This window comes from Cervus canadensis, chromosome 21, assembly GCF_019320065.1.
Source record: "Cervus canadensis isolate Bull #8, Minnesota chromosome 21, ASM1932006v1, whole genome shotgun sequence".
In the NCBI taxonomy this organism is placed as follows: domain Eukaryota; kingdom Metazoa; phylum Chordata; class Mammalia; order Artiodactyla; family Cervidae; genus Cervus; species Cervus canadensis.
Genome location: NC_057406.1, coordinates 21,923,508 through 21,949,107, shown reverse-complemented (window position 1 = coordinate 21,949,107; position 25,600 = coordinate 21,923,508). Strand labels below are relative to the sequence as shown.

Genomic DNA, 25,600 nt, shown 5'->3' with positions numbered 1-25,600 from the left:
GAAAATCAAAACTGCATTTTTATTTCTACACATTTGTCTATTGACAATTTCATATGTAAATAAACATGTTTAGAAACTTTTGTTATTGATTTTCATCTGCCTATATAAGGCAAATAATTATCCAAACTCATTTTTTAAAATATTACTTTGCATTTCATTGAATTTCTATGAAACTGAATTTTGGTGGAAATAAAAACACTTAAACATTATCAAAAATCTGTGACTTTTAACAGATTCCTCTACAAACAATAAATTACCAATGAGTTTAAAATTTAATGCACAAGTATTAAATGTGAATCAGTTTTAATAATTGAATTCATCAAAAAATAGTAAAAAACCTAGTAACATTTTCCAAAATATCTTTTTGATAACCACATCTCTTAAAAAAAAAAAAAAAGATGATGTCTAAATCATTTAGTTGAATGATCTATTAGTTTTTGTGATTTCAAGTAGGACTCAACGTCATAAACTTTGGCTCCTTAACTATAAGCAAGGTGAAAAGACAGCCCTCAGATTGGGAGAAAATAATAGCAAACGAAGCAACAAAGGATTAATCTCAAAAATATACAAGCAACTCCTGCAGCTCAATTCCAGAAAAATAAATGACCCAATCAAAAAATGGGCCAAAGAACTAAACAGACATTTCTCCAAAGAAGACATACAGATGGCTAACAAACACATGAAAAGATGCTCAACATCACTCATTATTAGAGAAATGCAAATCAGAACCTTAATGAGGTACCATTACACCCCAGTCAGGATGGCTGCTATCCAAAAGTCTACAAGCAATAAATGCTGGAGAGGGTGTGGAGAAAAGGGAACCCTCTTACACTGTTGGTGGGAATGCAAACTAGTCCAGCGGCTATGGAGAACAGTGTGGAGATTTCTTAAAAAACTGGAAATAGAACTGCCATATGACCCAGCAATCCCACTGCTGGGCATACACACTGAGGAAACCAGATCTGAAAGAGACACGTGCACCCCAATGTTCATCGCCAACACTGTTTACAATAGCCAGGACATGGAAGCAACCTAGATGCCCATCAGCAGACGAATGGATAAGGAAGCTGTGGTACATATATACACCATGGAATATTACTCAGCCATTAAAAAGAATTCATTTGAATCAGTTCTAATGAGATGGATGAAACTGGAGTCCATTATACAGAGTGAAGTAAGCCAGAAAGATAAAGACCAATACAGTATACTAATGCATATATATGGAATTTAAAAAGATGGTAATGATAACCCTATATGCAAAACAGAAAATGAGACACAGATGTACAGAACAGACTTTTGGACTCTGTGGGAGAAGGTGAGGGTGGGATGTTTTGAGAGAACAGCATCGAAACATGTATATTATCAAGCGTGAAACAGATCACCAGCCCAGGTTGGATGCATGAGACAAGTGCTTGGGGCTGGTGCGCTGGGAAGACCCAGAGGGATGGGGTGGGGAGGGAGGTAGGAGGGGGGATCAGGATGGGGAATACATGTAAATCCATGGCTGATTCATGTCAATGTATGGCAAAAACCACTACAATACTGTAAAGTAATTAGCCTTCAACTAATAAAAATAAATGGGGAAAAAAAAAAAAAAACTTTGGCTCCTTGTTTTCCAAAGTGGTGTTTATGAACCCATTTCAGAATCCCTAGCTCAACACACAGATGGTTGTCTTACATCTGAACCTCTTGAGGTTGGGGGCCCTACAATCAGCAATTTTCAAAAAGTTTCTCCAGGTGGTTTTATCATGCATAATAAAGTTTTGGAAATCATTACTATCAAGACCACAAATATAAATTCTTCTAAGTTGCTCTGATTCTAGTCAACCTTTCCTGCCTCTTTCGGACACAGTAAGTTGTTCCATCCTTAGGTTCTCTGATGGTTCCACCCTTTAGGTTCACTTTATTTACACCACTTACCATGTGGGTCACAATTTGTCTGTTAACAATATATTGAGTTGATCCAAAAGTGCATTCATGATTTTCTGTAAGATGTAATGGCCCCAGCGAACTTTTTTGACCAATTCAATAGTTTCCCTCTATTGGGACTGATATATATACACTATTGATAATATGTATAAAATAGATAACTCATGGGAACCTACTGTATATCACAGGGAACTCTCCTCAGTGCTCCCTGGTGACCTAAGTGGGAAGGAAATCCAAAAAAGTGAGGATATATGTATATGTATAGCTGATTCACTTTGCTGTGCAGTAGAAACAACATTGAAAAGCAACTATACTACAATAAAATATTTTTTAAAAGAACCATATATACATGTATCTTTAAAAAACTATACACATATGTAAATATATATTTCCCTCATTAAACCTGTGAGCTCTTCATGGGAAGCAGTTATGTTTTTTGTTTTTGTGTCTCTAGCCCAACAATATCGGATGAACAGCATGAGCTTAATGAATTTGGTTAAATGAATAAGCAAACATATGAAGTATCACAGTTCTGGAAAAAAAGCATGTGGCTTCCACTTGTGCTCAGAGTGAGGAACCTTATGGTGTACCAATTCCAAATATGATTAAATTAACATCAAAGTAATATCTAATAATCAGTTAAAATTTGGGGGCTGGGAGAAATTGAATTTTTTCAAAATTCTGCCAATACCTTTTAAACTTTTACTTGCCTGAAAAACCGTATCAGTTTTAAATGCTGGAGTGTTTTAAAATAGAAGAATTTTTATACATGATTTTTGGAAAAAATTGAAAATGACTAACTAAATTTTATACTATTCAGCCTTAGACTTTTTCTAGGCTGTCACTACTGACAAAACTAGAACCTTAAAAGGAAATATATACTGTACACCCATCTTCCAGGGGTAAAGGCTGACTCAGGCAGGAACAGTTATTGCTTAGAAAGATATATCCTTCGTTGTTGTTCAGTCGCTAAGTCGTGCCCGACTCTTTGCGCCCCCATGGACTGCAGCCTGCCAGGCCTCCCTGTCCTTCATCATCTCCCAAAGCCAAAGGATATATCCTTGGGTCCTAGCTAAAGTAAAATAAACCATGTATATTTTGCTTCAAATCATAATATAACACAAATTAAAAGCTTAAAGAAACAGAACCGAATGAATAGTCAGTACATAAACTATCTAATAATTACTCCAGCAAATTAATTTACTTAAAATTAAAATCAGAATTTAACCTGCATACATTTGGGTAACCTGCATACGTTGGCTAAGAACAGAAAATTCAAGCAGTATGTTTTTTTTTTTTCAAGCAGTATGTTTGAGATGTAATTTTAGTCAAGAACTCTTTAGGCATCTTTTACTTCTCTTTAGTAAGTTAGCCAAAAAAGTTCACTCGGGAAAAATCTGCGTGAACCTTTTGGTCAACCAATATTTACTTGAAAGATTTTAAATCCCCTTGTTGACCCTGTCTTCTCAAGGTGGCTACCTTCCATTCATTTCTGGAAGCCCAGCTAAAGTGTTACTTCCTCTGTGAAGCCTGCCCTAAATTCCCAGGTCAAATTAACGAGTCTCTCCTCCATGCCTGCTTAGTCTGTTGGGTCCTGGCCAGTATTACACATACTATAACACTACGAGTTATTCACCTGTCGAAATAACTAACCAAACGACATGCTCTCAGAGGGCAGCAGCTGTGTCTTACACTCTTGGTACCTCCGCTTTCTGGAGGACTACCAGAACCTGGACAGGAGTTTACCAGGATTTTCCAGAAATGAAGGCCCAGCGTAGTCATCAAAAGCTGTGGGCAAGAGGGGCTTAAGTAAACTGAAGAAGTGGCAACTGACAGAAAAACACAGATTAAAAAGCATCTTTGGGGGGGATTTCTGCTTCTGCCCATAAAGGATTACCTGCTATTATGCCTTCCATAGACAGCTAGAAAACCAGAGAAAATATGCACAACACTCTTTGCAGATATTGTGTAACAGGCAGTGCACTACTGTGAGCCCTGCGAGAAGGGAGACAAGGGAGCTCTATCACTTCCCCAGCTTCCTGATGAAAGGCAGCTCCCAGGATGCAAACCAGGGAGGAAGAGCAGTCACAGTGAGTTGAAGAAGGACAGAGCTTGCCAGGACGAAGGTGTCTAGCACTTACACGACATTCCATAAGCACACTCTGGAAGAGTGCACAGTGCACCCCAAACACTTGGCACTAACCTATGAATTTATGGGCTGAAATTTCACAAGGCTGGAGGAAGGCCCAGGACAGCAGTAAGCCAAACAATTTCTGAAACTCACATAGGGCTCAGAGTAGTAGTTCATGCTCCCAGTAGCCAGAGTGGAAAGACGTCATAATACACGGGGCAGTGGGCAGCATGATCAGGGTACTGCCTTAGGAGGGAGGCTCAATAAACCAGGCTAGGCTGCTCTAGATGAGCCTTCAGTTCAGTTCAGTTCAGTCACTTAGTCGTGTCCAACTCTTTGCGACCCCATGAATCGCAGCATGCCAGGCCTCCCTGTCCATCACCAACTCCCGGAGTTTACTCAAACTCATGTCCATCGAGTCGGTGATGCCATCCAGCCATCTCAGCCTCTGTCGTCCCCTTTTCCTCCTGCCCCCAATCCCTCCCAGCATCAGGGTCTTTTCCAATGAGATGAGCCTTAACCAAACTCAAAAGCAAGCCTAGAAAGAACCAAACTGATGGCAACTTATGCCAGAACCAAGTCCAACAACTTTTAAAGGAATCAAACAAAATCCAGCACCTAAAAACAGGATTTATAATGTTTGGCATACAGTAAAAAATTTCCAGTCATGAAAAAAGTAGGAAAATGTGACATGGAAAAGCTCATTCGTTTAGGAAAAAACAAAGATCCAGAAATGATAGACTGACAAGAGTTAATTAAGAGTTAATATAAAAATATCTGATATGTTCAAAAAAGAGACAAATGAACATAAGCACGATAAAGAAATGGAAGACATTTTTTTATAGGGGGAAGTAACATCGAAAGCTGAAAAACACAATTATCTGAAATAAAAAATACATTTCCCCTCATAGCTCAGTCGGTAAAGAATCTGCCTGCAATAATGCATGCGACCCAGGTTCGATTCCTGGGTTAGGAATATCCCCTGGAGAAAGAAATGGCAACCCACTCCAGTACTCTTGCCTGGAGAATCCCCTGGGCAGAGGACCCTGGCGGGCTACAGTCTATGGGGTCGCAACAGTCAGACGTGACTTAGCGACGAAACCACCACAAAAAATACATTGGATGGGATTAAGGGCAGCATAGACACAACAGGAAAAAATAGACCACTGAACCTGGAAACATAGCAATAAAAACTATCCAAAGCAGGACAGAAAGAAAAACTGAAAAACAAAAGAGGTGCATCAGTGACCTGTGAGAAAACACCAAAACTAGTCAAACATAGAAACCGGGAGAGGCAAGAGCAGGAAAAATATTGAAGAAATAATGGCCAAAGTATTTGCTAAAAAGCTATAAACCTACAGAGACCATGTGGAGCCCATAAGTATGAACTCATCCTTTTCAATAAATATCAGCTCAGTTCAGTCATTCAGTCGTGTCTGACTCTGTGACCCCATGGACTGCAGCACACCAGGCTTCCCTGTCCATCACCAACTCTTGGAGCTTGCTCAAACTCATGTCCATTGAGTTGGTGATGCCATCCAACCATCTCATCCTTGGATGCCCCCTTCTCCTCCTGACTTCAATCTTCCCCAGCATCAGGGTCTTTTCATGTGAGTCAGCTCTTCACATGAGGTGGCCAAAGTATTGGGAGTTTCAGCTTCAGCATCAGTCCTTCCAATGAACACCCAGGACTGATCTCCTTTAGGATGGGACTGGTTGGATCTCCTTGCAGTCCAAGGGACTCTCAAAAGTCTTCTCCAACACCACAGTTCAAAAGCATCAATTCTTCGGCACTCAGCTTTCTCTATAGTCCAACTCTCACATCCATACATGACTACTAGAAAAACCATAGCTTTGACTAGACAGACCTTTGTTGGCAAAGTAATGTCTCTGCTTTTTAATATGCTGTCTAGTTTGGTCATAGCTTTTCTTCCAAGCAGCAAGTGTCTTTTAATTTCATGGCTGCAGTCACCATCTGCAGTTATTTTGGAGCCCAAGAAAATACAGTCTGTCACTGTTTCCATTGTTTCCCCATTTATTTGCCATGAAGTGATGGAACCAGATGCCCTGATCTTAGTTTTTTCAATGTTGAGTTTTAAGCCAACTTTTTCATTCTCCTCTTTCAATATATCTAAGTAAATATAAAAAGAAATACTGATGTTAATGTGTGAGTTTGTATATATACACGCGTGTATATTTCCTTGCTTAAACATTGAGAGGGTATGGAAGTGATTTCTCAACACCCCTCTCGACTGAAAGAACAGCACTCCTAAAGAAACACTTAATTCTAGCGCTGGGACCAGGGAAGAACAAAGTAACTCTGGAACATTATATTGTGCCAAAAATTAAAAATATGCTCAAAGAATAATGAGAGCACATGAAAAGGACACAGGAAGCTAAACTGACGGCATTTCAACTGGCCAAATTTGGAGCATTTTGAGATTGAAAATAAATAGTCATCCCTTGGTGTCCATGAAGGCACTGATTTCAGGACTCCCACAGTTACCAAGTCCCTGGGTGCTCAAGTCGTTTATATAAAATGGTGTAATATTTGTACATAACCTACGCAACGCTCCTGTATACTTTAAAACATCTCTAAATTACTTACAGTATCTAATACAATGCAAATACTATGGAAATTGATGCAAATGCTATGTAAGTAGTTGCTGGTGCTCAGAAAGATTCAAGTTTTGTTTTTTGGACCTTTCTGGAATTTTTTTCCTGAATATTTTCAATCTGCCCTTGGGTGAATCTGTGGGTGCAGAACCCACAGATATGGAAGGCTGAATGTAATGACTTTAACAGATCATAACCCACTGAATATAATAGGAATTCGCTGTTCCACACTGACTTAAATAAATGAATAAATACTGGGGAGAAGAGAAGGGTCTTCCTTACAGTAAAATGCAAACCAATAAATGTAGAAGGAATGATAAAGTCAGAAAACCACTATTTGGAAACCATCACTGTATAATTAATTCAAGCACAAAATATCAATGGATATTATAACTGGTGAAAGAAATGGTCTTGAAAAACAAGATTACACAGTCTCACAATATCTCCTCAAAAACATAGTCATCATTAAAAAAAAAAAAGAAAAAAACCTTATAACAATAATGGGCAAAACTGACATTCTTATATAAATAAAAACAGAAAGAATTTGCTTCCAGCTGACCTGCACTGTAATAAATGCTACAAGAAGTTCTTCAAATTAAGAACAAATTTCATCAATGGAAGCTTCAATCTATAGGAGGGGATTAAGAATTCCTGAAATGATAAGCACATGAGTAAATATTCTATATAGAGATTTTCTTCTCTTAATTTCTTTAAAAGATATTATTTAAGGGTCTTTAATAAAAGGCACAGACACACCTTCTTAGAGACTTCATGGAAAGAAACAAGAACGCATACAGGCACAGAGATTTACTGGAGTGAGGAAAAAGGGAGGTTGCTCTCACAGATCTTCTCCATGGTTTAGAGGGACCATTCTCCTGGTATGTCCCACTCTTCTGAGTAAGACTCACACTTCGCTGGTTAATGGCCACGTTTAAAAGGTTAACTGAAGCGCTATTACACATACAATGTAACAGGTAATTAAGGAATGAATTATCAACATTTCAAAGATAGTACCTGGGGGGAAACTATCCTCTTAGGATCAACCATGGGTCTGGAGGTCACCATTAAGCCATTTAGAGAAGACTGGCTCTGGGTAAGACTCACCCCTGGTTTCCCCCTTTGTCACTCCACTTTCCAAGGTGGAGGTAAGGCCTGGCAGGTGGCAGAGGCAGGCCTCTGATGAATGCCAGGGCCAACTTCCTTTATTATTTTATTCGTCTGGCTAATAGGTGGGTGAGTGAGAAACACATGAATAAACTGGTCATTTGAAATCCAGCTCCCTCGTGTTCTTCACATCAACCTTTTCCATCGATTCATGCTTCTCCAACCCACCGTCCTCCACTTAAACTTCAAGCACTCTCTCTCAACATTACACATGATTTCAGAACCTTCACTGCTGTTTTGCAAGATTTTGCTCCACCAAGGAAAGCCTCAGGCTCTTTTTAATTGTCAAAACCTCCTTCATGTATATCATCTTCTTAACAACCAAGCACAGAACTCCCAACAGATCTGCTTAGTACCACTGAAGCTTTTACACTATATATGTTGGTAATAAGACAGTCCCCTTCCTAGGCAACAAGACAATATTGTGTTTGTATCCAAGGTCAGTTGTAAACAACATCATATGTGTACACACCACTATGTCCTCACTCCCATGCGCATTTATTTATCACCAGGAGTGAATAGTCTTATAACTGTGATACAGAAAACATCAATACTGCATTTCTCTTGTATTTCATTTCTGTAGAATGACATAAAAAACAGTGAGGTTCATTAGAAAATATAAGTGGTTGAATTTTAAGTAAGAAATCCTCTGGGAATCTAATTTGCATCAAATCTACATTTTGCTTTTGTGCTGCCACAGTCATTTGTTACCACTTTCTAATTTTTTAATTTCTCCTTTTCTCTTACGTGTGTTACATTTCAAAATAATTGCTACTTCAGAGACTTCTAGGAAAGAAAGGAAATTCTTTTAGGCTTAAAAGAGGAACCTTGCTAATGTAACGTTACTTGGCATTCATGTGGAACATAAATTATACCCTGCAATGTTTACCCAAAAGGGTTAAGACCAAAGAAAGAATCTGCTTGCTTATAAGAAAAAACAAGAAAAAAACGCACACATTACCTCAGTCAGAGAATCGCCCCAAACTCGCCCAGGCACAGCCTCCGCAGATCACCCACCAGCATTAGCAGTGTATCAGATGACATTACGGAACAATAGTGGACTCTGTGCAGGGCTTGAATATATTGTTTTGAAAGAATACACTGTCATTAACTTGAATAAAGCTTTCTGAAATCAAACCTGTGGGTACAGCCCTCACTGGGTGGCCCTTTTACTACTTTGAGAAACAGCCTCATCCCAAAAGCAGCAGAGGAGGAAAAAAAGAGACTAGGAATAAAGGCAAGAGTGATGAGTCACCCCTGCCCAGTCCTGCAGGCAGATGCAGGGCTTTATACCAGGCGGAACATCAAAGCAGAAGGCTCAGGACTTCCCTCCTGGTGGTCCAGTGTTTAAGAAACCACCTCCCAATGCACGGGGCGTGGGTTCCATCCCCGGTCAGGGGAACTAAGATCCCACACGCCATGGGCCAACCAAGCCTGCACACCGCAACCAAGACTCGACACAGCCAGAAATAATAAATAATTAAAACAAAAAAAAGGCAGGAGGCTCCGTAAGGAACAAGGCACCTGAAAATCCAAACCAGCTGACGGCCATCACCCTATTTCCCTTTACAGTCTCGTGATTTTTACCATGGGTTTCCCTAGAGTTGGAAACTGAGTTCTGTATTTTTTTTTAAGAAGTGTAACTAACTTCTAATACTATATTTGTTTCAGGTGTACAACAATGATTTGATATTTTTATACCTTACAAAAAGATGACCATGATTAAAAAAAAAAAAATGATGACCATGATAAATCTAGGTACCATCTACCAACAGAGAGTTATTACAGTATTACCAATTATATTCCTCATGCTGTACTTTACACCCTGGGACTTGTCTATTTTATAATTGCAAGTCTGTACCTCTCAACCTCCCCCACAACTCCCCTCCCCTCTGGCAACCACCAATGCATTCTCTGCATCTGAAACTGAGTCTTATTCCATGCACAAAATAGTTAAAACTCGATATCCAGATGCCAACTGGAGATGGCAGTTCTCTAGGCCGTGAACTGAAGCTCTCTAAATGCCAATGTTTAATCTAGAACGTGGAGAGAACAAAGGACATCCCTGGTGGTTAGGATGCTGCACCCCCAATGCAGGGGGCCCAGGGTTCAGTTTCCGGTCAGGGAACTAGATCCCACATATCGCCGAGGAAAATTCTGCATGCTGCAACTAAGACCCATTGCAGCAAAAGAAAGGAAGGAAGGAAAGATAGACAAGAAGGGGAGGAGGGGAAGGGGGAAAGGGGGAAGTGAGGAAAGAAAGAAGGGAGGAAGTGGGGAACGAAAAACAGGTCACACATAGTATGGGAGGTAAGGATTAGCTACAATTATTGTTAATACCATGATTATACTTACTATTTCCACCCAACTGTCCCCCTGGCCTACCTTTTCTAATCACTGTCCGAGACGTTTCTTCTTCACAAGTGAAGCGCGAGCGGTAACGTAAATGTTCACTGGCTTTTTTCGTTTCCCTGCAGCCTGGCCACTGCCTCTTGTTGCCATTTCTGTTTTCACATCACTCTCATAAAGTGATTTTTCTACCTTCAGTAGCCAAATCCCAAGATTCCTCTTAACTACAAGCTACTTATCGCAAGCTTTCCTCTCTCCGGCACCTGTTCTCAATGATCTCAACAACCACGGTTCAAAGAGGTGAAAAACAAAGCCAGGGCAACACAGCCAGTTGGTAGCCAAGTCCCGATTAAAATCCAGGTGATGGAAGCCTTGTAAACTGTTGGTGAGAATATAATTTGGTGCAGCCACTAGGGGAAAACAGTATTGAGGTTCCTTAAAAAACTAGAAATAGTACTACCATACGATCCAGCAATCCCACTCCTGCGCACATATTCAGAAAAAACAAAAACACTAAGTTGAAAATATACATGCACCCGATGTTCACAGCAGCATGATTTACAAGTAACAAGACATGGAAAAAACCAAGTGCTCATCAACAGATTACTGGGTTAAGATGTGGTGATGTATCTACAGTGGAACATTAGCCTTAGAAAAGAATGAAATGCTGCCATTTGCAGCAACGTGGATGGACCTGGAGAATATTATGCTTTATGGCAGAAGTCAGACAGAGAAAAGACAAATACTATACGATATTACGTATATGCAGAATCTAAAAAAGAATAAAAATGAATGTCTATGCAAAACACAAGCAGACTTACAGATGTAGAAAAAAAACAACTTGTAGTTACTAAAGAGGAGACAAAGGGGGGAGGGACAAATCAGAGGTATGAAATTAACACATGCAAACTATTATACATGAGATGGATAAGCCACACGGATACACTGTATAGCACAGAAAATTATGCCCATCATATTGAAATAACCTATAATGGAACATAACCTACAAAATACTGAATCATTATGCCGTACACCTGAAACTAACAGACTACTGCAAATCAACTACACTTGGATAAAAAATAATAAAATCCAGGGCACAATGCAACCACGTCCAGCTGTGTTGCATTAACTGCAGTGCATCAACTATTCACTCCCAGGGTTCCCAGAGACGATTTTAAATCTGAGGTTAACTTGCCTTGACACCAAACCTTCTTGTAGATGCTTCCCCTACTAGTCAACTTATCATAAAGTATGAGTTAGTTCAAATGCTCAAAGAAGAAACAGTAATTCCAGAAAAATATTAAATATATCTCAAAGTTGGGGGGGGGGGGGTTAAGTTTTTTGTTTGCTTTCAGAATTTCCCTAAAGTGGGACAGGGGCTTCCCTGGTGGCTCAGACATTAAAAGAATCTGCCTGCAATGCAGGAGACCCAGGTTCGATCCCTGGGTTTGGAAGATCCCGCTGGAGAAGGGAATGGCTCCCCACTTCAGTATTCCTGCCTGGAGAATCCCATGGACAGAGGAGCCTGGTGGGCTACAGTGCAATGAGTCGCAAAGAATCAGACGCAACTGCATGACGAACACTTTCACTTCTTAAAGTGGGGACAAAAATAGATCACACCAGCCTCAACCAGTTCTATAAACATAAGATGTTTTCTATATTATACTACACCAGGTTAAGTAAACCAGGGTAGGTCAACTAAATCATTTATAGTTCCTCATTTTTTATGAGGAGAGGAAGACAGAAAGACTTCGGGAGGAGAGACGGCATAGTTAACAGGAAGAAGAGGCATGATCAGGTTGACTGTGAGCAGCACTACTTGCAACTCCAGAAGCGATCAAGGACAGAACACAAGTGTCCACCTCTAAGTTTCTAAAGATAAAGGTGTATCTTTTAAATCTGATTGCACAAGGATATATGAAGATGGAAAATTCATTAATGCTGGCTTCTTTGGAGAATCACATACTCCTTAAAACAACAGAAACTAATGAGAAGATGGGTAACAGGATACAACGTGCTGTTTTGTGTAAGAACCAGACGAGTTTACTGAAGTCTAACAATGAGGCCTGTGGGGAAAGACTGAAAGCTTGTATTTCCTCATCTGGAAAGCAGATGAAGCACTGGGAAGAATGAGATGGTACATGGATCATTTATAAAGCACCATTTGGGTTTATTTTTGTTTTTTAAGAATAGCGTGAAATAGTGTAACTAGTAGATTTGACATCAGTGATACAGGTTGAAGTTGAACCTCTATCTGCTAGTTGTCTTATCAGGCACAAATCATTCAAACATATGTAATGATGTAAGAACTAAATGTATTAACTAAATGTATTAACTAAAGATGTATTAACTAAAGAGTTAATATATATGTTGTGTAGGGGAAGGAAGCTTTTAATATAAATAGTTCTATAAATGTAAGATGTTTTCTATTATATTGGACCAGGTTAAGTAAACCAGGGAAGGTCGACTGAATCATTTATAGTTCCTCATTTTTTGTGTGGAGAGGAAGACAGAAAGAGTGATTCTTACAGCAAAAACCCCATTCAGTTAAGAGAAAATCACTGGTCTTTGGGACACCCACATATACTTTGTAAGTGTGCTAGTTGCTCAGTTGTATCTGACTCTTTGTGACCCATGGACTCTAGTCAACCAGGCTCCTCTGTCCGCGGAATTCTCCAGGCAAGAATTCTGGAGTGGGTTGCCGTGCCCTTCTCCAAGGGGTCTTCCCAGTCCGGGGACTGAACCCAAGTCTCCCACACTGCAGGCAGATTCTTTACCATCTGAGCCACCAGGGAAGCCCAGAGTGACCTACAGATATCAATGAAGTATAATTGTTCTATTGTGTCAGTTAGGATCTCTGTTACCTTACTGACTTTCTGTCTGGAAGGTCTGTCCCCTGATGTCAGTGGGGGACTTACTATATTCAATATCCTGTAATAACCTATAATAGAAAAGAATCTGAAAAAGAATATACTCACACACAAACACAACTGGATCACTTTGCAGTATACCTGAAATCTTGTAAATCAACTATATCAATCACAATCAAACAAATCAATCAATCAAACACAATCTTGTAAATCAACTATACGTCAATAAATTTTCTTTAATGCAAACCCTTACCTTTCAAGAGTGGCTGGAAGGTTGGAATCTCTTGCAACTTGATGACATCAGGATCGTTGCTGACGTTCCTTGAGGCCTGGGAGCCTTGAGCTACAACCACAATATCGTCCATCTTGGCTCTATGCTTAGCTGGAGAAGGGGTCACTGAAAATAAAGTTACATCACTCAGGAGCTGCATGTTATTTAGCCACCTCTGTCTCAACAAGGCTGTTTTCACTGTAGTCATTAAAAAGGACATTCTTACACACAAAAAAATGCTAACCATACTTACCCTGTGGTGGGGGCTGGGGTAGGGAAGATGAATTACAGAGGACCTCTGTTTTCTATGGTATTAAAAAATCCTCAAACTTTACAGGGACATATGCCATCTATTGGAGAAGGAAATGGCAACCCACTCCAGTATTCTTGCCTGGAGAATTCTACGGACCAAAGAGCCTAGTGGGCTACGGTCCATGGGGTCACAAAGAGTCGGACACGAGTAAGCAACTAACACACACGTGCCAACTATAAAAGTGCTTTTGTAACTAAAAGTTTATTCAACACACAAAATAAGCAGATTGTTTTTAATTTTTGTTTCTTTGATCCTCCTTATGTTTGTCCCTATTTCCCAATGAGAAAATAAGGGTACAAGATTTAGCTGTGACTTACTCAAGGTCAACAGTGCTAGAGACAGAGTTAAGAAGGGAATGGGAGGTAAATGGATTATTAGTATACATAGCCCATCCCTGCCATGCTGGGGTTGCAAAGCTGTAGCCACCCTACCACAGTAAGCCTGGTATGTTGAATAGATCCTAGTTACAGCAAAAAAAAAAAAACAAAAAACCCTGATTCTCAACCCAAGACAACCACACCAGCCCCCTCACCCCTTAAAGTCACAGGGCAGAAAGAACCAGTGGGACAACGGTAGGCTGAGCCAAAATTAAGAAATTTGAAGGACTGCTAAAGAGGCAGATCAATTTCAGGTTTCTAGGCAAATGTAATCCATTTAGAAGGAAGTGATTTAAGGACATCCCAGACCAAGACATCCTGCGTTCCCAAACATCTTCTGGTTGGGGCAAAAATGAATCTTTATTGTTTTACACTCTAGAAAGTAGTATTTGCAGGCTTACCATAATCATGACTCAAAGGTTGATCCAAACATGCCATAGAACCATCCTGCCTCCTGCAGGATAAAGTCTCTGGAGGCTTGGCCTTCACTCTTAGAATCTCAGCTGCTTTCACTGCTCTTCAAGAAATCTCTCTTAGCCTCTTTTGGTAATTTACCTAATGTTTTTACAAACCTCAAGTCAGAAATCTTTCCTGGGACAAAGTGATTCCTCCATCCCCAGACTCCAGAGGAAAACAAACTTCACTCGATTCTAGGTAGCCTCTACTACTTGTCTGTAAAATGGGGCTACTGAGAGGATTAAACATTAACACATGTGACGCACTTAGCCTATACTATTTGGCAGTATTAGTTAGCATACGCTGGTACTGGTCAGAGCCCATGCTGCTGGTTAGAAGGCGAACAAGCCTATTAAAAAGATGACACACTTCTTGCAAAATATGATTCTGGCCTGACACAGAGGCCAGAAAGTAAAGGGTAACAATTATTACCGTATTTCTTATAAGACACTGCATTCTGGATCTTCCAAAGAAGTAAAAATGTAGCCGTAGATACTGCTCACAGTTAAAAGCTATCTCAATCTAGCCCCCAGAATGGTCTGAACTAGCCTTGAAGGTCACATTTCAGTGTGGAATACCTCTAGTTCTGTTAATTTATACATTTCTTAATTACACGTCCTACCAAGGTCAGAGCAGGCCCCAGATATAAGCCAGTTTCGATTAACCACTCCAGAGCTTATTATCCAGGGCAGCCCCAGTGGTCCTAGGGTTTGGTGTGTAACAAAAAATAAAGGTGAAAACGATCTTCAATTAAGCATCAGCTGTTTTTATTAATTGAGCGCTCACTACATTACAGGAACAAAATTCCTCTCATTTCTACACTAAACTCGAAGAGAAATCTAAAAAAATATGGACCGGGAAAGAGTAGGGCAAAACATCAGAACTTGCCTTCATGACCAACTTCTATATGAGAAAGGGAGCCGAGACACCATTCGATGGGAAGATGCAGTTTCTGGACATGATCGCACGCAAGGGTTCTAAGCGACAGTACACCTGTCACACGCCCCTTCTGAAAAGGAATTTCTAGGACCCACTTTTAAGGAGGAATCTGTTCTTTGAGATTCTATGACCTATCCACTCTACGACCGCAATCTCACCTCGACAGTCATGAATACTAAAGCCAAATATTAATTAGATCGTCTTTCAAGGAGTAAGCTGCAGCTGAGACAAATAGCTGTTTTGAAAATCAAAAATGGGCTTGGGCGCCCACGCTGGCTTAGCTTGCAATCACAGCACTGGGTTCCATCAGGGAAATTAAGGCTAGGACAGATAATGGCTTTTTTTTTTTTTTTTTTTCTTTTTTAAGAAAAAAAGTACCGCGAGAGCTTTCTGTGCGTTCCCGTCCGCCGGTCCCGGTCCCCAGCACGCTGGGAAGGCAGCCCGCCCGGCAAGCAGGCAGGGCTGGCTGGAGGAGGGTGGAAGTAGTTAGGACACCGACCTGAGGAGTTCAGATCGTTGGGTCGGCTCTCGGCCTCGGAGCTCTGCTCACTGCCCATGGTGCCGGCAGCGGTGGCAGCGGAGGAACGACGGAACGGGCGGCGACCGCTCAGGCGGAGGGGCGACAGAGCAGGGACCGGGAGACCAAGATGCGGAGGCTACACCGGCTGCGATGTGGGGATAGCGCGCCCAGCCCACGCGTGGGCGCGGACGGTGGGGACGGAGAGGCCCTATTTGGGGAAAGGCTTGCAGGGAGGCGCCGCGGGGCTGCACGCCGCTCGCCCGCCCGCCTTCTTTGGGGAAACCAAAGGCAAGGAGGCGGGTGAACGCCGGGAACCAGCCACGCCTGCGACCGGCGGGCGGCGCCGCAATCACTCACTCGCTCCAGGGGCCGCAGGTTCGTTCCTTCCGCGACGCGGATTGGCAGCGACGGCTGCGATCGGCGGTCAGTTCCGGGTTAGAGTGCCCCGCCCCCTGCCCGAGGGAGGGCGGGGAGACTCACGCTACCCAGGACAGCGGGCGCAGCCTTAAAGGGCCAGATCGCCTCAAACGCAGAGCCGCTCCTAAGATTGAGGCGGTTCCTATGGTAGTGATGAGATTCACCTTTAAGCATCATCCACACGCTAGGCACGTTACCTCTATAGTTAGAAATTTACTAACAGGTTTTTGAGGGGTTTGTTTTTGCCTGTGTTTGGGTTTGCTTTTTTTTTTTTTTTAATGTATTCTCTTTCTCATTTTTAAAAATGACATTTGTTTATGTTTATTTTTGGTTGTGCTGGGTCTTCCTTGCTGTGGGAGGGCTTTCTCCAGTTGCGTGGTACAGCGGCTAATTCTTTACTAAGGTGCCTGAGCTTCTCATTGCGATGGCTTCTCTTGTTGTACAGCTTGGGCTCTAGATCACTGATTTAGTAGTTGTGGTGCATGGGCTTAGTTGTCCTACAACATGTAGGATCTTCCCAGACCAGGGATTGGACCCCTGTCCCCTCGCATTGGCTGGCAGATTCTTTACCACTAAGCCACTGTGCTATGCTTAGTCACTCAGTCCTGATCGACTCTTTGCGACCCCATGGACTGTAACACACCAGGCTCCTCTGTCCATGGGGAATCTCCAAGCAAGAATACTGGAATGGGTTGCCATGCCCTCCTCCAGAGGATCTTCCCAACCCATTGATCCAGGTTTCCTGCATTGCAGGCGAATTCTTTACCATCGGAGCCACTAGGAAAGCCCTTTTGATATTTTTAAAAATTGAGATGTAATTGACATATAACATTATATTAGTTTCAAATATACAACATTTTGACTTGATATTTGCATATGTATACTGCAAAATTTTAAATTCTCTTTTACAGATGGAAAAAGAGAGGTGCTGGATAGACTTAGGTTTGGAATCCACAACATCAAAACACAAAGTTCCTACTGTAGTTCCAAAAGTTGGGAGATTGGCAGTGGCAACCATACAAAAAACCATACTAGATGGTGTAGGAAGGAGCTGGAAATGAGAGAAGAATGAATAGAAAATGCTGATTCTTGTGTTAGGGTGTTTGTGCATCTTCAAAAGAAAGTGGATGCCCCAAGTCTACTTTCTGGGAACCTTGACAGTTACCCACAGGCATTCTGAAAGTAGAAAAGGCAAGAAGGAAGTAGAGATAATGTGTAACAGAGACTGTCAACTTTGACAGGTCAAGGATGTCAAGGTAGCAATGCTTTCCCATTCAGGAGTTGGCTGGCTGTGGCATTTTCAGAACTTTAGAGCTCATATTGTTTGTTTCACAAAATTTTCAGCTAATGCCCTGAGTTTTCAAGTAAACTATGATTTCATTATATATATATATATATATATATTTACAAATTGAGTCAAAATCTTGTTTTTTTAATTTTTAAAAACTTTTTATTTTATATTGGTGTATAAGTCAATTGGGCTTCCCAGGTGGCGGAAGTGGTAAAGAACCCGCCTGTCAATGCAGAAGACATAAAAGCTGCAGGTTTGATCCCTGGGTTGGGAAGATCCCCTGAAGGAGGGGCATGGCAACCCACTCCAGTATTCTTGCCTAGAGAATCCCATGGACAGAGATGCCTGGTGGGCCATAGTTCAGAGGGTTGCAAAGAGTCCGACACAAGTGAAATGACTTAGCATTCATAAGTCGATTAACAATGTTTGTAATAGCTTCAGATGGACAGCAGAAGTACTCAGCCATACATATACACGTATCCATTCTCCCCTGCAAACTCCCTTCTCCTCCAGACTGTCACATAACATTGAGCAGAGCTCCCTGTGCTATACAGGAAGTCCTTTTTAGTTATCCATTGTAAACATAGCAGTATGTACATGTCAATCCCAAACTCCCCAACTATCCCTTCCCCGCTGGCAACCATAAATTCATTCTCTAGGTCTGTGAGTTGTATCTATTTTGTAAATAAGTTCGTTTGTATCATTTCTTTTTAGATTCTGCATTTAAGAGATATCATATGATATTTCTCTTTTCCTACCTGACTTACTTCACTCAGTATGACGATCTCTAGGTCCATCTATGATGCTGCAATTGGTATTGTTTCATTCTTTTTAATGGCTCTTTCTTCTGTGTCTTTATCCTGCTGGGCACTCCAGAAGCCTTGGAGGCTCCCAAGCCAGAAATCTGGCTAACCTCACCACCATATCCTACCTGTCACCACATCTGTAAAGCCTCTCTCATTAATTTATCTTTTGTCTCCATGCACAGTTCATGGCTTCCTGACTTCTTTCATTCCTTGTAAAGCAGAAGGCCTCTGGCTTCACTTCCTTCAATGCATCATTCACGTGACTGGCACAGAGAATTTTCTAGAATATTAGTCAGGTCTCTGAACCTGTCACTGCCCTGCTAAAAACCTTCAATAACCCTATGGCTTCAGGATAAAGTTTCAAATTTAGCATATGATAACCTCATATGCTCTGACCCCAGCCTCTTGTTCTATTCATTTCTATACAGTCAAACTTCATGCCAGTCAGGATGAAATCCCCTGAATAGTCAGGCTGTGTTTTCTCTGTCTCGAATATTCAGCTTTTCTCTGTCCATTTCATTAACTGAACTTCATCCTTCAGGGTTTAACTTAGAGTTTAAAACTTCTGTCCACACAAAACCTGAACACAGGTGTTTATGACAGCTTTATTCATAACCGCCAAAATTTGGAAGCCACCAATGTATCCTTGGTAAGTCACTTCAGTCATGTCCGACTCTTTGCAATCCCATGGACTGTAGCCCGCCAGGCTCCTCCGTCCATGGGATTCTCCAGGCAAGAATACTGGGGTGTGTTGCCATTTTCTTCTCCAGGGGATCTTCCCCACCCAGGGACTGAACCCACAGCTTTTATGTCTCCTGCATTAGCAGGCGGGTTCTTTACCATTAGAGCCGCCTGGGAAGTCCAAGGTATCCTTAGGTGGGTATATAAACTACCTCTGGTCTAGACATTGGAAAAGAAAGATGAAGAGACACAGAGGAACCTCAGACACAGAAAGTGAAAGAAGCCAATCTGAAAAGGCTGCTTGCTGTATGACTCCAGTACATGACAGTCTAGAAAAGGCAAAAATATGGAGAGAGTTAAAAAGACTTGTGTTTGCCAGGGTTGAGGAAAAGGGGAAGGCATGAATAGACTAAACACAGGATTTGGGGGGCAGTGAAAATACTCTGTATGAAAACTGTAATGGTGGATACATATCATTATGTATTTGTCCAAGCCTATAGAATGTACAACACTAGGAATTAACCTAGGTCAACTAGAGACTTGGAAGGATTTTTGTGGGTGAGTATAGGTTCATTATATGCACACATGTGTGAGTTCCATTGCACGGTTGTGTCTGACTCTTTGCAGCCCGATGGACCATAGTTTGCCAGGCTCCTCTGTCTATGGGATTTTTCAGGCAAGAATATTGGAGTGGGTTACCATTTCCTACTCCAGGGGATCTTTTCAACCCAGGGATCGAACCTGTGTCTCTTGCATCTCCTGCATTGGCAAGTGGATTCTTTACAGAGCCACTCGGGAAACCTGTGTAACAAATATACCTCTCTTCTGCAGGATCTTGGTAATAGAGCCGCTATGCACAGATCGGGGCGGGGCCCATGGGAAATCTCTGTGCCTTCTTCTCAATTTTGCTGTGAACCTGAAGGTGCCTTCTTCATACTGTTCACGGGGTTCTTATTTTCTTGGGCTCCAAAATCACTGCAGATGGTGACTGCAGCCATGAAATTAAAAGATGCTTGCTGCTTGTAAGAAAAGCTATGACAAACCTCTACAGCCTATTAAAAAGCAGAGACATTACTTTGCCAACAAATGTCCATATAGTCAAAGCTATGGTTTTCCAGTAGTCACATATGGATGTGAGAGTTGGAACATAAAGAAGGCTGAGCACCGAAGAACTGATTCTTTTGAACTGTGGTGTTGGAGAAGACTCTTGAGAGTCCCCTGGACTGCAAGGAGATCAAACCAGTCAATCCTAAAGGAAATCAATCCTGAATATTCATTGGAAGGACTGATGCTGAAGCTGAAGCTCCAATACTTTGGCCACCTGATGCAGAGAGCCGACTCACTGGAATAGTCTCTGATGCTGGAAAAGGTTGAAGGCAGAAGGAGAAGAGAGCGACAGAGATGGTTGGATGGCATCACTGACTCAATGGACATGAGTTTGAGCAAGCTCCGGGAGATGGTGAAGGACAGGGAAGCCTGGCATGCTGCAGTCCATGGGGTCACAAAGAGTCCAACATGACTGAGCAACCAAACAACAAAGGTACTCTTAAAAAACAAAGTCAACAATTTTTGAACTTATGCACCTCCTCCCAGAAATCCAGATTAGACATCCCCCTCGTGAGCTTCCTTAGCTAGCTTTTTCTAATATAACATGTAGTCTTTACACAATCATTAATTTACCTGTGTTTCTCCCCACCGAACTATAACTGAACTATAAGGATGTGTTTCTCCCCACTAAACTATGACTGAACTACAAGGATCTTGAAGGTAGGTGTGTAGCTGAGCAGGACCCTCTGGGGCCTTCCCAGGACAGGCCCCTCCTCGACATCCTCTGTGGTAATTCAGGCATATTTCATGAGGTTTTCAGATGCTAAAAACCACCACCAATTTCTTCCACATGGAAGAAATTAACTACTTGATGATAGTAAGCAAATAGCTCTTAATCCTTTTGGCACCTAAGGATTGATAATGTTACCTCACCATCAACCAATCAGAGAAATAGGCCCAAATGATCACATACCCTGGGACCCTCCATCACCTGGCCTTTAAAAATGCTTTGCTGAAATCCTTTGGGGAATTAGGGAATTTTGGGGGGTGGGGGGCACAAGCCACCTGTTTTCCTAGCATGGCCCTGCCATACACCTTTCTCTGCTCCACATTCCAAACTCTGACATTTTGTTTTGTTTGATCTCACTGTGCGTCGGGCACATGAACTTGTGTTTGTTAACAGCGTCTTATTGGTCTTTAATTTCCCAGTGCAGGTGCTTAATGTACATTTTCTGACTAAAGTACCTTAAAAAAAAAATCTGCCTCTACATAAATGGAGAGGTACTGTATTGGCAGAAGAGGATTAAGATTCTCTTCATAAATGGTGGAATATTGTATTATGTGTGTCAGTCGCTCAGTCGTGTCGGGCTCTTTGTGACCCCATGGACTCTCGCCAGGCTTCTCTGTTGATGGAGTTCTCCAGACCAGAATACTGGAGAGGGTTGCCATTCTCTTCTCCAGGGGATCTTCCCAATCCAGGGATGGAACCTGGGTCTCCTGCATTGCAGGCAAATTCTTTACCATCTGAGCCACCAGGAAGCCATTACTCAGCCATAAAAAGGAACAAAACTGTTCCTTGTAGAGACTTAGATGGACCTAGAGACTGTCATACAGAGTGAAGTAAGTCAGAAAGAGAAAAACATCATATGTTTTTGCATATATATGAAATCTAGAAAAAGAGTATGGTGGTTTAGTTGCTAAGTTGTGTCCAACTCTTGCGAAGCCATGGACCATAGCCTGTCAGGCTTCTCTGTCCATGGGATTCTCCAGGCAAAAATACTGGAGTGGGTTGCCATTTCCTTCTCCAGGGGACCTTCCTGACCATCGAACTCAGGTCTCCTGGTCTCATTTACAGAGCAGGAATAGACACAGACATGGAGAACAAATGTATGGACACCAAGGGTGGAGGAAGGGGTGGGATAAACTGGGAGATGGGGGTTGACACATTTACACTATTGTGTGTGTGTGTGTTGCTCAGTCATGTCTGACTCTTTGCGACCCCATGGACTGTAGCTCTCCAGGCTCCTCTGTCCATGGATTTCTCTAGGCAAGAATTCTGGAGTGGGTTGCCATTCCCTTGTCCACACTATTGATGCTATGTATTAAATAGATAACTAACGAGAACCTACTGTATAGCTCAGGGAACGCTACTCATGCTCTGTGATGACCGAATGGGAAGGAAATCCAAATCCGAGGGGATATATGTGTACACATAACGAACTCACTTTGCTATGCAACAGAAACTAACACAGCATTGTAAATCAACCATATTCTAATAAAAATTATTTTCAAAACAAGAATCTTTCCAGCAATGAGGTGGCATTTCTAATTTTAAACTCCTGGTCTGTATCAATAGAAAATTTGTCTTTAATCATTATTTTCATCAATGTCTTCTGTTCACTGTCATAACTGAAAAATCACTTAACAATAACCATTCATTGTATCCAAGCCTTGAATCTGAAGTTTCTTTCTTTCTTTCTTTCTTTTTTACAAAAGTTTATTCTTAAATGTACAATAGGTTCCATGGCAACATGTCATTCTAGCTATAGGTGGCAACAGATATTCTGGCAGGGGATCCAGGTGATTAAACAGGAATCGAACTAAAGGTCATCATTGCCTCGGGCATAAGGAACAGCTTACTTTTTGCCAGATTTCTTAATTCCACTGGTGGTCAGGGGGCCTTTCCCCTTGGCCTTTGCTTTTAGCTCCTTGAGTTTCTTCTGCACCTCCTTCTGCTTCTGCTTGAATGCCTTATCTTCCTCATCCATCTCCTTGGTTTGCTTCTTGGGCTGCTTCAGGGGCTTCTTCTTGCCACCTTCATGGCCCAACATGGCGCCTGCCGCCCCTTCCCCCAAATCTGAAGTTTCTAAGTGGGGAAAGATCTACTTAGCTCCTAGAGTGAAAGGAGAGTCCAAGAGTGTGGCCTCGCTATGTACTGGACTCCACATCTATGGAGATAAAACTTACTAAGCTCATCAGTCACTGATTGCAATAGGAAAATTGCTCCAATGGTAATTCACTCTGGAGTTTCCTTTGGTAACCTTTCAAAACAAATATTTGCAATGTTATTGAAATTCAAGAGCAGGTCAGCCTTTGGATACAACTAGTTGAGTTAGTTTCACACAATGGACCATTGTTCACAGGCATCTCTAGCACCACATGCCTCCAGTAGCTATTGGTTAAAACTAGAGCTGTGGTTCTTAAGCCTAGAATAACAATCTACAGCTGCATGGTGCCTTAGGCTTGAAAGCTCTTTCATATTGACCAAAGTAGAGATACTGTGAAAGGTTAGAACCTCAGCAAGTTAAGTGTCAAAGGTTTAGTAACTTTGCACTTGTTCTTCTGTATATGGGGGTGGGTGGAGCAAGCATTGATTTATAAACACACTTATAAAACCTATAACCTAGTCTTTCTTTTCCACTCATGCAATCAACAAATATATTTTCATTAAGTATTTACTATTACGTGTATGTGCAGGCTCAGTCATTCAGTCATGTTTGGCTCTTTGCAAAACCCATGGACTATAGCTCTGTAGCCAGGTTTCTCTGTCCATGGGATTCTCCAGGCAAGAATACTGGAGTGGGTTGCCATTTCCTTCTCCAGAGGATCTTTCCCACCAAGGGATCGAACCAGAGTCTCTTGTGCCTCCTGCATTGGCAGGCAGATTGTTTACCACTGTACCACCGGGGAAGCCCTCATTATGTACCAGGTACTATGCTAAATATTAGGGGTGACATTTTAATAATAGACACCATTGTTTTCAATAATAGATACTGTGTGGATCACAACTAACTGGAAAACTCTTAAAGAGATGGGAATACCAGACCACCTTACTTATCTCCTGAGAAACCTGAATGCGGGTCAAGCAGCAATAGTTAGACCCTTAGAAGGAACAACTGACTGGTTCAAAACTGGGAAAGGAGTATGACAAGGCTGTATATTGCCACTCTGTTTATTTAACTTATATGTAGAGTACATCATGCAAAATGTGGATGAATCAAACTGGAATCAAGATTGCTGTGAGAAATATCAACAGCCTCAGATATGCAGATGATACCACTCTAATGGCAAAAAGTGAGGAAGAACTAAAAAACCTCTTGATGAGGGTGAAAGAGAAGAGTGAAAAGCTGGCAAAAACTAAGATCTTGGCATCACTTCACGCAAATAGAAGGAGAAAATGTAGAAGTAATGACAGATTTTGTTTTCTTGGGCTGCAAAATCACTGTAGATGGTGACTGTAGCCATGAAATTAAAAGACACTTGCTCCTTGGAAGGAAAGCTATGACAAACTTAGACAGCATATTAAAAAGCAAAGACATCACTGTTAGGAAAAACGCCGCGGGAAGAAAAAAGCCGCCTCTAAGGACTGGTGGTAAAGGCCTTTTATTAAGCGTCGCTCTCAGGCAGAACTCCCGGGGGCTGGTGAGTGAGGAGACAAAGGGAGTCTGCAAGGTATGAGGGGTGGGGAGGGGTTTTATAGTCCGGACCGGGCGTCCAGGCCAGGTCTTTTCATATAAGGAAGAAAGCGCGGGCTACAGCGGTGGTCAGTGTCCGAGGGCTCTATGTTGGTACCTGATTGGACAAGGCTGCAGGGGGCCAGCCCCTGGAAGTTTAGCCAGCCTACCTTTCAATCACTTTGCCAACAAAGGTCCATATAGTCAAAGCATGGTTTTTTCAGTAGTCATGAGTTGGAGTATAAGAAAGGCTGAGCACCGAAGAATTGATGCTTTCAAATTGTGGTGCTGGAGAAGATTCTTGAGAGTCCCTTGGACTGCAAGGATATCAAACAGGTCAATCCTACAGGAAATCAGCCCTGAAGATTCATTGGAAGGACTGATGCTGAAGCTGAAGCTCCAATGCTTTGGCCACCTGATTTGAAGAGCTGCCTCGTTGGGATGGAACCTGATGCTGGGAAAGATTGAAGGCAGGAGGAGAAGAGGGCGGGTGACAGAGGACTAGATGGTTGGATGACATCACTGACTCAATGGACGTGAGTTTGAGCAAACTTAGGGAGATAGTGAAGGACAATAAACCCTGGTGTGCTGCAGTTCATGGGGTCACAAAGAGTCAGACACGACTTAGCGAGTGAAAAACAACCATTGTTTTCATCATTATTATTCATACCTATAAACAATAAATCCTGCCGAATCCCAATGCCTTCCTGGAGTCTTGATTTGCACATTAGCTCAAGTGCAAATGAAGAACTCTAAATGAAGAACTCCAACCTAATGAAGAACTCTCCACACTTTGAACGATTGAATAGGATTCTCTTAACTATGCCTCATATAGAAGGCACTGCAGACTCTTGAATGTGAAGAACGTTTGATCAGAGGTTGCCTCTGGGGAGGAGAACTAGATTGGGACACAGGGTGAGAGGCAGGGTTTTCACTCTACAGGTGTATCTGAGTTCAGTACAGTTCAGT

At 41.8% G+C, this 25,600-nt stretch overlaps 2 protein-coding genes across 4 annotated transcripts in view; both read right to left on the bottom strand.

Annotated features, from left to right (window-relative positions):
• Positions 1 to 16,393, bottom strand: part of BORCS5 (BLOC-1 related complex subunit 5) — a 96,863-nt gene extending 80,470 nt beyond the window's left edge. Inside the window, exons 1-2 of one of the 3 annotated variants that reach the window (XM_043441727.1) lie at positions 16,293 to 16,393; positions 13,313 to 13,456 (exon numbers count right to left, since the gene is read on the bottom strand). In XM_043441727.1, coding sequence (XP_043297662.1) covers positions 13,313 to 13,456; position 16,293 — 145 coding nt within the window. In that variant the 5' untranslated portion in view covers positions 16,294 to 16,393. Of the gene's footprint in view, positions 1 to 13,312; positions 13,457 to 14,421; positions 14,576 to 15,914 lie in introns of those variants that run through there. The other 2 variants (XM_043441725.1, XM_043441726.1) reach the window with 2 other exon arrangements.
• A 6,420-nt stretch (positions 16,394 to 22,813) lies between these two features.
• On the bottom strand, positions 22,814 to 23,008 carry LOC122424076 (translation machinery-associated protein 7-like). Its single transcript, XM_043441728.1, has one exon. It carries the CDS (start codon positions 23,006 to 23,008, stop codon positions 22,814 to 22,816), a length of 195 nt encoding a protein of 64 aa, XP_043297663.1.
• Positions 23,009 to 25,600: the final 2,592 nt, after the last annotated feature.